We start from the raw sequence: 18,923 nt of genomic DNA, 5'->3' as shown, positions 1-18,923 counted from the left end.
AATGACAGCAACACATCTGGAGGGATCTGAGGGTTATGATAGCTAGTTTATTGAAATGTCAAGCCAGGGCTATGAAGAGAAGCTGTTTTCTATAGGAAAGTGAGGAGGAACTTTTAAGAAATGTTCCATTTTAGTTTGCATTTATGATTATTGCTGTTAATACGATTTATACTGATTTATACTGATATTGTTTCCTGATTGCTTAATTGTACCCTATGACTATCATTAAGTGTTGTATCATTAAGTGTTAAATTTGTACCCTATGACTATCATTAAGTGTTGTAAGTGTTGTACCTTGCTGAAGGTATCTTTTCTTTTACTGAGAGCATATGCACCAAGACAAATTCCTCACACTTGACCAATAAAAAAATTCTATTCTATTCTATTCTATTCTATTCTATTCTATTCTATTCTATTCTATTCTATTCTATTCTATTCTATTCTATTTGCTATTAATAATTGTTACATCCCAAGGAGCTGCCGATACAGTTCTACAGAGGAATTATTGAGTCTGTCATCTGCACCTCTATAACTGTCTGGTTTGGCTTTTCAACCCAACAAGACAGACACAGACTTCAGAGGATAATTAGAACTGCAGAAAAAATAATTGCTACCAACCTGCCTTCAATTGAGGACTTGTATACTGCACGAGTCAAAAAGAGGGCTGTGAAAATATTTACAGACCTCTCAGATCCTGGATATAAACTGTTTCAACTCCTACCCTCAAAACGATGCTATAGGGCACTGTACACCAGAACAACTAGACACAAGAACAGTTTTTTCCTGAATGCCATCACTCTGCTAAACAACTAATTCCCACAACTGTCAAACTATTTACTAAGACTGTATTACTATTATTATTCTCATCCTTCCTATTACCTATCTCCTTTTCTACTTATGAGTATAACCTTGTTACTTGTATCTTACGATTTATATTGTTTTATTTAGTTTCCTAGTATGATTTTGGTTGCTTATTTAGTATCCTATGACTATCACTAAGTATCTTTTTTAATATAATCTTTACTGAAAGTTTTAATAGAATAGTATTCTTTACTGGCCAAGTGTCATTGGACACACAAGGAATTTGTCTTTGGTGCAAACGCTCTCGGTGTATATAAAAGATATAAAATCATGATCATAATCATCATAAATCATAAGAGACAGAATTCTCTCAGAATTCTCCCAGAATTCCCCCAGTCAGCTATGCTGGGAGTAGAAGTCCTCCAGGCTTAAAATTGCCAAGGTTGGAGACCCCTAATATAGAGTACCAGAATCATAAGAGTTGACAGAGAGACGCCAGAGGTCATCTGATCTAACCCTTGCTCTGGACAGAACCACTAGAGCAGGGGGTCCCCAAACTTGGCAGCTTTAAGACTTGTGGACTTCAACTCCCAGAATTCTGTCTTAAAACTGTCAAGTTTGAAGAAGTCTAGGAGCATAGCTGGCTGGAGAATTCTGAGAGTTGAAGTCCACAAGTCTTAATGCTGCCAGGTTTGAAAAACTCTGCACTAGAGCATTGTTTTACAACCTTGGCATCTTTAAGATGTGTGGATTTCAACTCCCAGAATTCCCCAGCCAATTTCACACAACTTAAAGAGGGCACGGTTGAAAAACTCCACAACAGGGTATCTTTGACAGTTGAGCAACTGCAGTGCCCAAATTTGGACATAATGTTCCAAACAGGATCTGAGCAGGACAGAATAGAGTAGAACCATTAATTTCCATTAGTTAGACTCTATGCAGATGATCATAAGCCCTAAGATAACATATGCCTTTTAAGCAACTGCATTATGTATGCGCTGGCTCATGTTTAACCTGTGGCAGGCAAGCTTCTCTCCATTTCTTATCAAGTGAAACTGAATTATGAGACATTCTGAACAGGCAAGAAGAAGCTTTCCACTTGGGACATGTCAAACCACAGAAGCCTGGGCAGTTTTAAAAGGGGATTAGAAAAAGTAATAGACAAAAAACTGTCAGTACTCATGATAGCTACACACCTCCTCTAGGATCGAAGCCAATATCCTTCTCAGTGCCAAATGCTCAGGAATACAAGATGAATGGGTTTATACTGAAAAACCTCTGTTGGTGTCTATTACTTCTATTTAAAAAAAAAACCAGAATTCTGGACTTCATTCACCTCTTTACCAGCTTTAGTTGGTCTTTCTCTGGGACCAACAAAGCAGATCATTCATAAATTAGATCAGAAGCGACCTGTGTGCTGAATTAGGCCCAAAACATCTATCAGGGAAGAGTGACTGATTCTAAGCTGGCTTGGCCAGCTGCCATTTGGTCTCCCCCAACTGAAAGGACCCTATGAATTCCCTCTGGGAATCAATGGGACAGTGCAGCTGAATAATAGTAATAAATCCTAGGCATATTGTGCTGAGCTAGATACAGCTTCTTGACCAGACCTGGGCATTTTATGGTCCCCGGGCCACATCTGGCCCTTTGGGTGTCCCTGTCCAGGCCGCATGAGGTCCAGGGGCAGGTTTCAAAACCCGTTGCTACCGGTTTGCTTGTGGGCACTCGTGCGCTTGCACTCGCGACGCTTCTGCGTATGCCTGGGCGAGTGGGTGGAGCTTCCCGCCACCACTACCAGTTCTCCCGAACCAGGGCGAGCTGGTAGCAATCCACCACTGATGAGATCACTTAGAAGTTAGAACTCATATGCAATCTGTTCTTGACCACCGTAAAAAACACAGCAATGAATGGGAACCACATGAAAGCCCTATCTGCCATTTAAGTTAAGGCTGAGTCTGGCAAGTACACGGGTAGAGACTGTTTCATAGGAGAGTATGCCTTCCTTACAACTTGGTGAGCCTCTACAGACTAACATGAGAAGTTAAGGAATATCATCTGTCCTATCAAAGAATAATCAACCCACAGTTCTCACTCAAGGAACAAATAACCAGGATCAAATTATCCTATTTTGGACACATTCTACATAGGCTCAGGTCTCTGGAGAAGTTTCTAATGTTGGCAAAAGCGGAAGGAAAGAGAAGAAGAGGATAACCAGCAGCAAAGTGGATGAACTCAGTTAGAGTGTCTATGGAGATTCTTGGTCATCCAGGTCATGGTTGTCCCAAAGGTGCTTTTTCAAGAGGCAACAGCACTTTTGGTCAGTTACAGTGGTGATGGACACGCTGGAGGACCTAAAAGACAGATCATTCTGGAGAATATCCATCTATCTATCTATCTATCTATCTATCTATCTATCTATCTATCTATCTATCTATCTATCTATCTATCTATCTATCTATCTATCTATCTATCTATCTATCTATCTATCTACCTACCTACCATGTTTTCCCGAAAATAAGACCCTGACTTATATTTGTTTGAACCCTGAAATAAGCGCTTGGCCTTATTTTCGGGGAGGTCTTATTATTTTGGTGTGCATGGAGCAAGACAGGGCTCCTCTTGCCGTCTAACCTGATTTCCAGCTCTGTCTCCCTAACCCTAACCAGAGGAAATGGTGGGGATCAGCTGCACATGCAGGTAAATATTTTCAGAGAGAGCTTATTTTCGGGGAGGGGGCTTATTGGGGGAGGGCTTAACATAACATAACATAACATCAGAGTTGGAAGGGACCTTGGAGGCCTTCTAGTCCAACCCCCTGCCCAGGCAGGAAACCCTACACCATCTCAGTCAGATGGTTATCCAACATTTTCTTAAAAATTTCCAGTGTTGGAGCATTCACAACTTCTGAAGGCAAGTCGTTCCACTTATTAATTGTTCTAACTGTCAGGAAATTTCTCCTTAGTTCTAATTGCTTCTTTCTTTGATCAGTTTCCACCCATTGCTTATTTTGGGGGGGGGGCTTATTTTAGCACATGTGCTCCAAAGCCCGATTGAGCTTATTTCAGAGGATGTCTTATTTTCAGGAAAACACGGTATATAAAATAGAATATCTATCTTTATCTATAAAACCCATGGGGGCATAGAAGTTAGAATGCAGTATTGTAGGCAAACTCTGCTCACTGCCAGGAGTTTGATTGATTCAATCCTGACCAGCTCAAGCCTTCCATCCTTACAAGTAAAATAAGGACCCAGATTGTTGGGGGCAATATGCTGGCTCTGCAAACCACTCAGAGAGGGCTGTAAAGCATTGTGAAATGGTATATAGGTCTAAGTGCTATTGCTATCTAATGTATGTGGTCTCTGAGAGTTGACAGTGAATTGATGGCACATAATCAATATCAAAAAGTAATTTTATTTTCAAGTCTTCTAGCTAGCTAGTGATACTCTTGATTCTGAAAGGGAGGATAGTACATAACAAAAAGGAAAGTATCACCATGATTTTAATTAATTTAGTTTTAATTGCCGAAGCCCATTTTTCTTGTATGAGATTATGGAAGGAATAGGAGGAGGTGACAGCAGGGAAAATCCAGCCTATGTGTAAAGTAAAATGGTTAACAGCACATAATCTGTTATGACGTTGATAAAGGTAGGTTAGTCTGGGTCAGCTTAACACGCAGCCCCCAGAGGCCTTAGTTTCCCCCCTCATTCTTTCAAACTGGTACCAAGCTATACCTTGGATATAACATGGGGGGTGGGGGATGAATGAATGCATGACTTCAAAGTAATCCTATAAGCTGCTTATTTTAATTAATTTTTAAAAAAATGAAATAAAAACTAATTGTCATGGGGAAAATAGAAGGCAGGACTATTAGGTGAGTTCACCAACTTGAATTGACTAAGAAAGATAGATGAATGAATGAATGAATGAATGAATGAATGAATGAATGAATGAATGAATGAATGAGACAGAAGTTTAATCATCATCATCCTTTTTTGCTGGAACATCTCCTCCAACAAACTTCTTAAAGGTTATGAGGGATCATTAGCTTGGAAAACAATACGACTGAGAATTATGGGAAGGCCTGAATGGCAAATTGCCTAGGAATCCCATCCAAAACCATGTGAATTACATGCATAGGATGTACCTACAGGAAGATCCCCAAAGGGCAATATGTTTTATTAATTTTTTTTCCGGAGAAAATATTAGGTTATTCAAAGGTCACGCATTAAACAAATAGGTAAACCTTTAGAAGAAAATGGCAACCTATTCAAACCTTTAATGTAATTTATATAACAAATTGCTTGTGAGCACTGACTTTTGCAGCACCCTGGATGGATTTACATCCATATGCAACAAATGTGATGTCGTAAACCACGCAGAGTCACTTAGGTGAGACGGGCGATGTAGAAATTTAATAAAAGTGCACTTACCGCTGAGAGCTGGACGCAGCTAGAGCTGACATCGTATTCTATGTAGGCCACCTCCCTGCCATCCTCCGTTTTCCCATCCTTGGTATAACAAAGGTCCCTGGTCTGAGTTATGAAGCGATCTACTTCCTCCATGGGATAAACACAGAGTGCAGATTCCTCACTCAGCTTCCCCAAAGAAGCCTGCCAGGCGGAAAAAGTCACAAAAAGGGAATCTCCCGCTTGTCCTTCTACCCCTGTCTGCGCCACGTAGGCTGCCTGCAAGAGGCTATAGGTCTTCTCTTGGTTCCTGCAGACCAAGGGCAGCTCCACGTAGGAGTAATAGTGGGCGTCATCCAGACAGATCCGGGAAATGTACGTCTTGTATTCCCGAGACTGCGACTTGAGATCACGCCGGTAGAACAGGAAGTAGACACTGGAACCATGCGTGAATGACTTGATAAAATGGTGGCTGTACTCGGAGAGTCGACCCACAGCCAGCTTGGCTGTTTCCTCATAGGAAAAGATGGAGTGGGAGTCGGGCCCTGGCACCTCTCCTGGGTGGGGCCTGAGATTGCGAGTTGTGATGGGAGGGATACTGCCTCCAACGCCCCGACTGGTGTATCCTCGGCCAACAAAGAGAAGCGGCACATTTTCTTTGGAATAACCAACCAGCCCCACGGTGGAAATATTGGGATCATTGGCTACCACGTATTGAGTGTCTCCTGGTGTCCGGGGTTGGAAGAGGACATGTTTAATGAAGCCGAGAGTCCTCTTCTCACAGATCCCTTGCCACACGCTGCCGCAAACAATGAGCTCCTTCTCTAGCGAGTTGATCAACAGGAGTTTGATGTAGTTGTCGGTCTCCAGTGCTTGGGGACAATCCTGCTTGAAAACAGGAGGAAGGCAATCTTTGCTATCTAAGATCGGGCCCATGGAAACTGCTTCTTCCATCACCAGGTCTGGGGTCAACTGAAAAAGGAAGTTTGTAGCTCCCAGATACAGAGTTCCTGAATTGGGATCCATAATAAAGTGAATAAATTTGGTGGCATTGCGTGAAAAGGTGGGGTGTTGTAGTTCCTGTGGAATTGTTGGCCGCAGGAAACACAGAAAAGGAAGAAGGAATGTCCCCAGAGGCATCATACTTATCCTACAAGAGAGAAGATGACAGAGGTAAAGTTATTTTTTTCTGAAATTTTCATAACTTAAAGAATCTATGTGAGATTGAATTTTTTAAAAATATTCTATTTTGCATTTCCAAAAACGAAGGAGATTATGTTCATTCGTAGGTTTCTATATATTTATTATCTGTCATCTCCCTGGAGATAAAGCTCCTTTGGGCATTTTAAGAGGAAAGAAGAATATAAATGTAATCAATACAATTTACTAGATATAAATGTAATTATTATTGCTTATACTCCAAGCCCTAAAGCACAATTCTTTCAAAGCTGAAGGATTAAGACTATACCACTGTGCAATTCTTATCTTGCAGCAGTAATTCAAACAGATTATAACATTCAAATCTATCTACATCCTTCACATAAAAAGGTAAAGGTTCCCCTCGCACATACGTGCTAGTCGTTGCCAACTCTAGGGGGCAGTGATCATCTCCGTTTCAAAGCCGAAGAGCCAGCGCTGTCTGAAGACGTCTCCGTGGTCATGTGGCCGGCATGACTCAATGCCAAAGGCGCACAGAACGCTGTTACCTTCCCACCAAAGGTGGTCCCTATTTTTCTACTTGCATTTTAATGTGCTTTCGAAACTGCTAGGTTGGCAGAAGCTGGGATAAGTAACAGGAGCTCACCCCGGTACATGGCAGCACTAGGGATTCAAACCGCTGAGCTGCCGACCTTTCGATCGACAAGCTCAACATCCTAGCCCCTGAGCCCTATCCTCCACATATTGGAGCAAAATAATCAATAGGAAAGAGTAATTGTCAAACCATGCACACATTTTTCCCCCTGAAAAAGTCAGAATCACAGATTTACCATTATTCTCAACTATTAATGTGAGCATCTAGGGCAGTGGTCTCCAACCTTGGCAACTTTAACACTTGTGGACTTGAATTCAAGCTTTGCTGGCTGAGGAATTCTGGGAATTGAAGTCCACAAGTCTTAAAGTTGCCAAGGTTGGAGACCATTGATCTAGGGTAGTAATTAGTTCCACATGGAGTTAGAGAAATTAAGAACAAAAGCTGAAGCACATTCATATGTGAATTATTATATTTGCACATTTTCTTTTGAAAGGGTGGTATACTACAGGTAGTCCTTGACTTACAACAGTTCATTTACCGGCAGTTCAAAGTTACAATGGCACTGAAAAAAGTGACTTATGACTGTTTTCCACACTTACAACGGTTGAGGCATCCCCATGGTCACATGATCAAAATTCAGACGCTTAACAACAGATTCATATTTATAAGCGTTGCAGTGAGCTGGGATCTCATGATCACCTTTTGTGACCTTCTAACAAGCAAAGTCAATGGGGAAGCCAGTTTCACTTAACAACTGTGCTACTAACGTTAGCAACTGCTGTGATTCACTTAACAACTTATGGCAAGAAATGTGATCTAATGGGGCAAAACTCTCTTAAAAACTGTCTCACTTAGCAACAGAAATTTTGGGCTCAGTTGTGGTCGTAAATGGAGGACTACCTACAGGTATATTTTATTTATTCTAAAAATAGGATGGATGGTCTCGTGTGGTGGTGGTGGGGGAAATCACATAATAATTTCACACTCAATTTTTAGAAAGAGTGGGGCAATGATGCAAAAGAATCATTTGGTGTAGTGGTTAAGGTGCTGGCCTATAAATCAAGAGACTGCGAGTTACAGTTTTCGCCCTAGGCAGGAAAGCCAACTGAGTGATTTTGGACCAATCATTTTCTCTCAGCCCAATCTACCTCACAGGATTGTTGTTGTTGAAGAGAAAATAAGGGGAGAAGGAGTATTATGTATGTTCACCTCTTTGCGTTACCTATAAAGTAATAAAGGCAGAATAAGAAAAACAAATAAAAATAATAAAACAAACCCAATTAAAACAGAATTAAGTTAGGTGACTGTGGGCCTAATGGTGGGCCAGCCCCACCTCACAGGGTTATTATGGGGGAAGAAGGAGTAAGAAGTATTATGTATGTTTGCCACCTTGAGTTATTTATAAAATAATAAAGGCCGGTTAAAAATGTAATAAATAAATAAGTAGATAAATCTCATAAATTCATTTTTGTTTTTGTTTTTCTGCTGGCTACAAGATACTTTTTCTCTCTTTCAAACTACATGCATTCCACTAATAAAATCTAAACTTCCCATGTAAACAGGAAGGATAAGAGCAAATAAAATCTAGATTCAACTAGCCACCATTTAATTTTTGCTAAGTACAGCAAAGGAGTTTTAAATCAAAATTTGCAGAGCCAATGAAAATAGGAATAAAGCGAAGTGGTCTACTGATCCCATTCCCACCCACCACTTCCCCAACTTTGACTCTGCTAGCTGAGGATGATGGGAATTGAAGTCCCCCGAAGTACAACATCTTGAGAACAACAAAATAGTTGGATGGGACCACAAATGGTTGAACACAATGGTTGGATTTATACAACAAACCGAATACAATAAAGCAAAAAAAAAAAATTCTGTCTACATAACATGCTGTGTCTGAAAAATTGCTCTAATATAGGATCATGGCTGCATTCTCAAAAACTGGGTCATGACACACACACATCCTGGGAATTGCAAACAATTTAGAGGGGACACAATTAAAAAGAATTGGCTTGCATACTGTAGACAAAGCAGCAGCATTGTCAAAACTCATTTTGGGCCCCTCGACTTTCCCTGCACAAGCTTGTAGTTGTGTTGCAGTACTTCAAAGTTTGAGAACGCAAAAACTACTTTTTAAATTATTATTAGAACTACCTGATATGCTTATTTCTTGGCCAGCTCTAGCTCAATGAAATCATGTCTTCTATTCACAAAAGAGCCCCCCCCCACACACTTTTTCCTTTAAAGGGGTTTAAAGTTTGATAATCCCTATCCTGTTCTGATGGCCTAGTTCACACAATATGTTACAACAATGCTTGGAGTCACACGTCTCACTGAATCAGAAACCACCTAACCTCATTTTATTCTGGTTTAGTACAGATAGTCTTCAACTGTAGTTTGTTACACTTAGGAGTAGAATTCCCGTTGCTAAGCAAAGTGGGTCGTTAAGTGAGCCGTACCTAATTTCATGACCTGTGTTTCCACGGTTGTTAAAGTGAATCACTGCAATTGAGTAAATTACCTGGTCATTAAACGAACCCGGCTTTTCTCATTGACTTTGCTTGTTGAAAGCCAGCTGGGAAGGTCACAAAGGGAGATCACTAGGGGTGGGCTGCTGGGGGTTCGCAGGGGTGCGGGAGAACCTCTAGCTAAGATTCTGTGCAGTTCAGAGAACCCCCAAATCCCACTCCTGACTGAGTCCTCCCATCCCTCCCCTCCCCGGAGTCCCCACGAGGCCTGTTTTGGATGCAGGTAAGTGCAGGGCACGCGCAGAGGCTCAGGGAGGGTGAAAAGCAGGCCTACCAGAAGTTTGGGAAGGCCAGAAATGGAGGCCACACCAGCAACCGGGCAGAGAACCCCTTGCTAAAATTTTTGAAGCCCACCCCTGGAGATCACATGACCCCAGGACCTTACAACCACCGTAAATACAGCACCTGAATTTTGATCACATGACTATGGGGATGTTGCAGCGGTCGCCAGTGTGAGGACCGATAATAAGTGAAATTTTTTTAGTGCCCTTGCAACTTTAAACTGTCACTAAACGAATGGTTGTAAGCCGAGAACTAGCTGCGTGTTCTGCAGACCCATCCACCAAGTCAGGATTATGTTAATGATTGAAAGATAAGAAAGACAAATAATAGATTCTACTGAATAAGAAAGCAATTTACTCAGTAAGGCAAGGGAGCAGGGCTTGCCAGAGAAGGGTGGGAACGAAAAAGAAGGCTTCCCAGGAAGAAAGAAACTTGGGCCTCTCAACCATCCAAGTTTTGCAAAAATGAGTCCGGCAGACAACAGTTTCAGGCCTTCGCAGGGGAACAATGTCACCTACCCTCCCCATACTTAATCCATCACTATGGGAACTGCCCATCAAAGCGTGAAGGGGTCAACAGTGGCCAGGGTGGTGAAAGAAGAGTCCAGGCTCAAGTCTCAGTGGGAAAGGCTCCTGAGGCAGCCAGCAAACTTGGCTTTTTTCACACACTCATGCCTGGTGAGGAGAACAAGCCTCCATCAAAGAAGCTGGACACACAGCTTTCCACAGCCTGATGAGGAACAGGCTGTCCATGCCAAGCCTCTTTCTTTCAAGTTGTTTCGCGGAATCAAGCTTTCAGTGGGGGAGAAATTCATGAATATTTCCAACCCTCGCCTCCAACGGCAACATTAATATCTAAGCTTCTGAGACCTAGCGGACTGGGTTGTGGAATCCAAAACAGAGCTGGTGGGAGCATTAATGTAGCATCTATATTCAACTCTTTAAAACAGTTGCACAACTGTAGCCACTTAAGATGCGGCTGCTTCAAAAGAGTTGCAACCTGGGCTTCCATTCCATTCAGGATACTGTGAAATCTGCATTCCCTCCCCACTCCAGGGGAAGGTTACTGCAAAATCCCCATTTCCTCCTGATCAGCTGAGACTCGGGAGGCAGAGAATAGATGGGGGTGGGGCCAGCCAGAAGTGGTATTTACCGGTTCTCCAAACTACTCAAAATTTCCGCTACCGGTTCTCCAGAACCTGTCAGAACCTGCCGAAATGAAACCCACCTCTGACCAAAGGTGGGCTACTGTCAGTTCGGGCGAACTGGTAGTTCCGACCACCGGCTGGGCCCACTTGCCCAGCCGCTATCCTGTCCTGTATAACTCACTCTCTGGCTCGCTCGCCCCACCCATGCAGTCCAGCTGATTTCCACGTCTCGCCCGTTCTACACACTGCGGCTGCCCAAGAAGGTGTGCTGGAAGCTGCACGCAGGAAATTGGCATGTGTTCAAAGCCACACACAAGTGTACGTGCACACTCACATTTTTGGTTCTGCACTAGGCGAACCGGTTGTTAAATTATGTGAAGCCCACAAGGACTCTCTACTGGCACTTTGCCATTTGATTAAGATTTTCCTATTTTCTACTTTCCTTCATTCCACAAGCTGAACAGAATTTATAGGTAGTCCTTGACTTACAACCATTTGCTTAGTGACCATTTGAAGTTAGAACGGCACTAAAAAAAAAATGACTTATGATTGTTTTTTCACACTTACAACTGTTGCAGCATCCAATGGTCACATGATCAAAATTCAAACGCCTACCTGGCAACGGACTCCTATTTATGAAGGTTGCAGTGTCCTAAGCTCATCCTATCTACTTTTCCGAACTTCTGACCAGCAAAGTCAATGGGGAAGCCAGTTCCACTTAACAACTGTGTTATTAACTTTAACAATTGCAGTGATTCACTTAACAACTGTGGCAAAAAAGTTCATAAAATGAGGTAGAACTCATTTAAGAACTGTCCTGCTTAGCAACAGAAATATTTGGCTCAATTATTTAAGCCAAAATAATTTGTACTTACGTAATAATAAATATTACCAGTCTTGCCTATAATATCTCCCTCATTTTATTATTTAATTGGAGGGGGGAGAGATTTGGTATTTCTTTTATTAAAGGACTTTAATACTATATTGGTCTTCACTGATGTTAGCCACTTTGAGTGACTCTACATATTGGAAGGACGAGGTAGTTTAATTAACCTATCACTCAATGAATCTATATTCCTAGGAGATCTTAGTAGACTAAGTTAGATATAAATAGGCTTTGAATTACATTCTTAAATCTCCCTCACCAAGATATTTCAATGGGCCATACCTGCATTTTTCAAAAAATAAGCCAGAATATTTCCTTCGAGGTATCTTGTGCTCAGATATCACGGAAGAGAACAGGGTGTGCTGATTATTTATTTTAACAAGTAGCATTTTGTTAAGCTCTAAAATCCAGCTCCATGGGTTTGTTTTAGATAAGCAAGCAAGATAACAAAACACTCATGCTCGCTGAAGCCACGCTGGCAGGCTGCCTTGTAGCTCCCATCACACACCACGTTGAGTTGAGTCAAACAGAGGGTCTTTTGTTCAGAGGGGATATTCTCCAAGTATATTAAGAGTTTTTTCCTCCTTACAAAGCCATTGGGGATCCCCCACGCATGTGAAATTCCCAGCTACTGTGCACAGAGGTCATGGGGATGGGAGCTGGAAGGAGAGACTGAGATGCATTTATAATAGCCAAATATTGAGGAGGTCCTGTTTACCGTGGAGATCAAATTGATCAATCCTACAGAAAATAGAATAGAATAGAATAGAATAGAATAGAATAGAATAGAATAGAATAGAATAGAATAGAATAGAATAGAATTCTTTATTGGCCAGGTGTGTTTGGACACACATGGAATTTGTCTTAGGTGTATATGGTCTCAGTGTACATAAGGAGAATAAAATACATTCATCAAGAATAAAAAAGATACAACACTTAGTGATAGTCAAGGTTAATGCTTCAGGAACTAATTTCAAGGTTCTCCCCCCCCCCCAAAACAAGCCAAAAAAACTCTTAGACCCACTCACTTCAATCTATCATGTCTCCTAAGCAAGAGCGCAAAATACTGCACACAGAGGTGGACACGAATATAGATAATAGGTTGTCTTATCTTTTCTTCTGGTGAATTGGATGATCCGTTAAGTAGAGGTGAAGCAATGGGTCACCAAGTCCAGCAACGTCTCCCCAACTCACGGTGGCTAAGATGTTTGCTTTCTGACATTCCAATCCTTTCTGTAACCAGCTTTGCAGGTGGCGTAAATTTCAATGGCTAAGCATGTAATATGGAACTTGGCTATTATGTCAGATGAGCCCAGATAATTGAAATCAAGCTAATCTATGAGATAGCTGCCTCCCCTTAATCCTTCTTTGCTCCCTTTCCCTCATATGAATCCTCATTATGAACTAGCATTAGCTGCACTGATTTTTTTTTTTTTTTAAAAAAAGGGAAATCGTTATCAAAATGATGGTTTTGGCTGTGGGATTCCATGGCTGCAATGCTACCTTTTGAGTTCACAGAATTTTCAAAGGTTTTAAGCTCTACCGATGGGCTTCGAGAAAAAATAATTCAATCACCTTTTTTTTTTTCTTTCTCTTGGAGCTGGGCTGAATTGGAGGGATCTTGGTAAAGGGACAGAGAAAGAACAAGATGTGTCAGGAATCGGAGTCTGATCAACAGTACAGGTAGTCCTCGACTTACAACAGTTCATTTAGTGGCTGTTTAAAAGTTGCAACGGCACCGGAAAAAGTGACATACGACCATTTTTCACACTTACGACCGCTGCACCATCTCCATGGACACGTGATCAAAATGTGGATGCTTGGCAATTGACTCATATTTATGATGGTTGCAGTGTCCCAGAGTCATGTGACCTTACAACAGTGGTGGGATTCAGCCGGTTCTATCCGGTTTGGGCGAACTAGTAGTGACAACTGCAGGAGGCTCCGCCCACCCGCCCAGACATCATGCGCGAGCTATTTATTTATTTATTTATTTATTTATTTCAATTTTTATACCGCCCTTCTCCCGGAGGACTCAGGGCGGTGTACAGCCAAGTAAAAATTCAATATATAAACATTAAAAAGAAGTTAAAAAGAAATATTATAATGTGGCCGAAATTTTAAAACCATTTAAAATCTTAAAACATAAATACCCCAATAAAATTTCAATCCAGTCCTGCTTGAATAAATAGGTGCGTTTTCAGCTCACGCCGAAAGGTCCGAAGATCAGGCAATTGATGTAAACCGGGGGGAAGTTCATTCCAGAGCGTAGGAGCTCCAACAGAGAAGGCCCTTCCCCTGGGGGCCGCCAGCCGACATTGCTTGGCGGACGACACCCTGAGAAGGCCCTCTCTGTGTGAGCATACGGGTCGGTGGGAGGCACAAGGTAACAGCAGGCGGTCCCGTAAGTACCCGGGTCCTAAGCCATGGAGCGCTTTAAAGGTGGTAACCAAAATCTTGAAGGTGAATCTATGCCCATGCACGGAACGCGCACACTCACATTTGCGAACTGGTAGAGAAGGTAAGCGAATCCCACCTCTGCCTTACAAGCACGGTCAATGGGGAAGCCAGATTCACCTAACAACCCATGTTACTAACTTAACAACTGCAGAGATTCAACTGGGCCAGGAAAGGTCGTAAAATGCAGCAAAATTCACTTAACAATTAGCAACAGAAATGTTGTGCTGAATTGTAATTGTAAGTATCTGTATTATCCCAATAGACAGTTTTGGAAAGAGAGGAGCCAAGTTAGCGGATTCTCACTAACACTCTAATGAATTGTATGGCAACAAGGCTAAATTGAAGTTTCCAAATCCTTTTATATGGTTTTCTAAGTTCCTTTCATCTACCGGCACCCATAATTGTGAACACACAACAAGGTGGATTGTCCACAATTATTTAGAAAGCATTATTAACAAGTTCAAACAGCCGGAGATGGAAAAATGTCTCCTACCTTTAAAGAAGTAATAATCCTCTATAATCCCACAGCATTAATAGCTACCTGTGAAGGTTTCAAAGCAGGTACTTTGCAAATGCCTATCTCATCAACAATATAGAAAGAAAAACAGTCACAAATATTTGACAGAATTAAAGATGCTTAAATGTTTAACTCTAGCAGAGGGCAAAATGAGAAGGATGACATGATAAGGACCGTGGCCCAGAGGTGGGTTTCAGCAGGTTCTGACCAGTTCTGGAGAATCGGTAGCAGAAATTTTGAGTAGTTCGGAGAACCAGTAGTAAAAGTTCTGACTGGCCCCACCCTTATCTATTCTCTGCCTCTTGAATCCCAGCTGATTGGGAAGAAATGGGGATTTTGCAGTAACCTTCCCCTGGATTGAGGAGGGAATGGAGATTTTACAGCATCCTTCTCATGCCACAACCACCAAGCCATGCCCACCAAGCCACGCCACACCCACAGAACCAGTAGTAAAAAATTTTGAAACCCACCACTGCCATGGCCAAGAAGAAAGTATAAGAAGTGGAGACAATAAAGACCAGGAGGGGAAAACGGAGAAACGAGGATGTGAGGGAAGATATAAAATATGAAAGGTCACAGTATTGCTGCTTATTCTGACAGGAAACACATTTTCCACGGACTCAGACGATTACAACACAAAGAAGCTTTGGATAAACAACCAAAAGCTCATGGAATTGCCGTAAATGGAACTGGCCCGGGCACTCATTAAAAAAAAAATCACTTAGGAAATGGATTTGAACTTGTGGACTAGTGTTTCATATGAAGATAAATCAGGAAATGGTTTATATTTTCTTGAAACATGAAGCAGGCCTGGACTACAATTCCGCCCTCAGAGTCTGCCTGCAGTGATGAGTATGGGCTGATCTCCACACACAGGTAGTGCTCGACTTATGACAGTTTGTTTAGTGATTGTTCAAAGTTACAACGGCACAAAACTTACGACCGTTTTTCACAGTTACGACCTTTGCAGCATCCCCATGATCATGTGATCAAAATTCAGATGCTTGGCATGATGACTCATGTGGGACTAGAACTTCCAGTCTCCTGGTTTCTTGCCTGGTGCCTTAACTACTAAACGGGTTCGGCTATGATGCTAAGCACCTACTCCATGTCTCACCACAGTTGGGCAACTCCTTGTTTCATTCCCCAAAATGCAGTTTCTACTGTGTGTAGAACACAATTTTGCTGGGCCAAATGACAGTGAACTATAGATTGAGCAAGTCTTGGTTAACAGCATAATACCAATAGAATAGAAGGGGTGTTGGTCCTACCTGATACGCTCCTTCTCAGGGTGTGGGGAATATTTGTAGCTCAGGGTTGAACATTGGAGTCCTTGATGTTCTCTGAGCATGTTTGTTTTCTTGCAGATGTTTAATGATCTATGTCTAATGATCAATGATGATGTTACCTAATCAGGTAATGAAACATCTGCAAGAAAACAATCCAGCTCAGGGAGCTCTAAGAACCCAAATAATAGCATAATATCATCTGCAAAGACAACTTTACTTTCCCTACATCCGACTGGCTTCAGGATGGTGGAAATTACAATTTCACATCCTCTTTTATGAATTGTGCCTTGTATTCTTCTCCTTCACCCAAAACTCCCGGTGACATTTTCCCTGTTTATTTACTTATCATATTCATATAGCTACTCATGTCACAAGAAAATAACTCTAAGCAGTTGATAAGAAACAATAAAGTAAAAAATATTAATATAATTAAGGATAGATAGATAGATTCCCAATTGCAATGTATGGCTGTGAAAGTTGGACCATAAGAAAGGCTGAGCGCAAAAGAATTGAGGCCTTTGAACTCTGGTGCTGGAGAAGACTTCTGCGAGTCCCTTGGACTGCAAGGTGATCAAACCGGTCAGTCCTAGAGGAGACCAACCCCGACTGCTCTTTAGAAGGCCAGATCCTGAAGATGAAACTCAAATACTTTGGCCACCTAATGAGAAGGAAGGACTCACTGGAGAAGAGCCTAATGCAGAGAAAGATTGAGGGCAAAAGAAAAAGGGGATGACAAAGAACGAGGTGGCTGGATGAAGTCACTAAAGCAGTAGGCGTGAGCTTAAATGGACTCCATTTAAGGATGGTAGAGGACAGGAACGTTGTCCATGGGGTCATGATGGGTTGGACACGACTTTGCAACTAACAACAACAAGATAGATAGATAGATAGATAGATAGATAGATAGATAGATAGATAGATAGATAGATAGATAGATATAACTTATTGTAATTTTTTTCTGTGGGACTCGGGTGCACATTAAAAATGAAATTCTGTTGCCCGCTCTCAAAAGTATACACATACATAATACACATATTAAAATGCTCTATACATACATATGTATAATATAAATACATATAAATATTAATCACTGTCCATTTTGAATATGTAGCGAAAGAGGAAACTTGAGAGTTCACAAGGTTGATGCAATAGGGAACAAAACTATGACTGAATCTGGATGTTCTGCTTCAGATATCATGAAGCCTCCTCCCAGAAGATAGCAAGGAAAACAGGTCATGAAGAGGATGTGTAGCGTTTCAGACAATCCTGCAAACCTTGGTCAAGCAACACGTATGTGCTATGTCCTGGATAGAAAGGAGTGAACTACCAATAATCTTTTCTGCCATCCTCACCACTCTCCGCACTGCCTTCCTGTCTGAAGCAATAATGCTTCCAAACCAGACTGTAATGCAATATGACAGGATGCTCTCGATCGTCCCTCTATCGAAAGTGGTAAGGACAGGGGGAGGAAGATGAACATTTATCATGCGACACAGAAAATGCAGGTGCTGCTGTGCCCGTTTCACCAGTGTCTTGCTGCTGAGCAACCGAGCCAGCCTACTTGTTAGCTGCACACCCAGAAATTTGATGTTGCTAACCATCTCCACATCTCCAATGAAAAGACATCAACAACATTATTAATAGCAGGATAATCAAGAAAAACCAATGCAAACATCTCACTAAACCACCTTTTCCTTGAGATCCCCAAGCGTGCTGACCCAGTTATATATTGAGGGTCTTCCGGGAAGATATCAAGGATGGAGCCAATCCAGGGGTGAAATCCAGCAGGTTCTGACAGTTTCTGGAGAACCGGTAGTGGAAATTCTGAGTAGTTTGGAGAACTGGCAAATACCACCTCTGGCTGGCCCCAGAGTGGGGTGGGAGTGGAGATTTTGCAATATCCTTCCCCCAGGAGTGGGGAGGAATGGGGATTTTGCAGTATCCTTTCCCTGGAGTGGGGTGGGAATGGAGATTTTGCAGTATCCTTCCCCTACCATGCCCACCAAGCCACACCATGCCCACCAAGCCACGCCCACAGAACCGGTAGTAAAAGAATTTGGATTTCACCACTGAGCCAATCTCACCTCAGAGTGGGTGCCATGACAGAAAAGGCATGTCTCCTGGTTCCTGCTGGCTGAAAGTCTTTCACAGATGGGACCCACAGCATCCAATGGGATGGGCAGATGTAATTGGGTAGAGGCTGTATACCACAAAATGCTTTAAAGGTAAAACCAGCAGCTTGAATTGGACCCAGAAATCAAGTGGCAACCAATGGAGCAGGAGTGCTGCCCCGGGGGCACATATAACTGCCGACGCTACTAAAGTTTGCATCAGCTGAAGCTTCCAAACACTCTTCAAGGGCAGGCCCATGTAGAGCATATTGCAGTAGTCCACTAAGGAGGTGATCAGGAGCAGAGCCTCCTAATCCAGGAATGCTCACAACACGAAACTGTGCAAAAGCTCTCCTAGCCATGACTGCCAACTGCTTCTGATTGACAGAGGAATCTCTGCTGGGAATCGTTTGTTTGGTTAGCAAGCATACAGTACAGGTAGTCCTCAACATGTGACCATTTCTTTAATGCCTTATTGCCCTACATAATTTTCAGCTGTTCTGATAATCCCAGCATCATAATAGCTAGATGAAAGGGATAGTGATGGATAATCTACATATCCATCTGCAAATGCTGCTGGAATTTGTTAATCTGCATACAGGTTCCACTGACCCTGAATTTTTCTCCTCTTGTATCATTGGGGTGGCTTGTGTGTGTGTGTTAACTTCAGTAGTTACTCCTTTGAAATACTCATTAATTAATTAACTACAGGAAGATAACACTGTACAGTTTATTTTTTTAT

At 42.0% G+C, this 18,923-nt stretch overlaps 1 protein-coding gene across 1 annotated transcript in view; it reads right to left on the bottom strand.

The window, feature by feature from the left end:
* PLXNB1 (plexin B1) overlaps positions 1 to 18,923 on the bottom strand; it is a 175,224-nt gene that overhangs the window by 114,207 nt on the left and 42,094 nt on the right. Inside the window, exon 2 of the mRNA XM_058165649.1 lies at positions 5,233 to 6,358. Within this exon, the coding sequence (XP_058021632.1) occupies positions 5,233 to 6,358 (1,126 nt within the window). The remainder of the gene's footprint in view (positions 1 to 5,232; positions 6,359 to 18,923) is intronic.

The sequence above is a fragment of the Ahaetulla prasina genome, chromosome 2 (assembly GCF_028640845.1).
Source record: "Ahaetulla prasina isolate Xishuangbanna chromosome 2, ASM2864084v1, whole genome shotgun sequence".
In the NCBI taxonomy this organism is placed as follows: Eukaryota; Metazoa; Chordata; class Lepidosauria; order Squamata; family Colubridae; genus Ahaetulla; species Ahaetulla prasina.
Note: the sequence above shows the minus strand (reverse complement) of the source record. Positions and strands in the feature narration are given on the sequence as shown.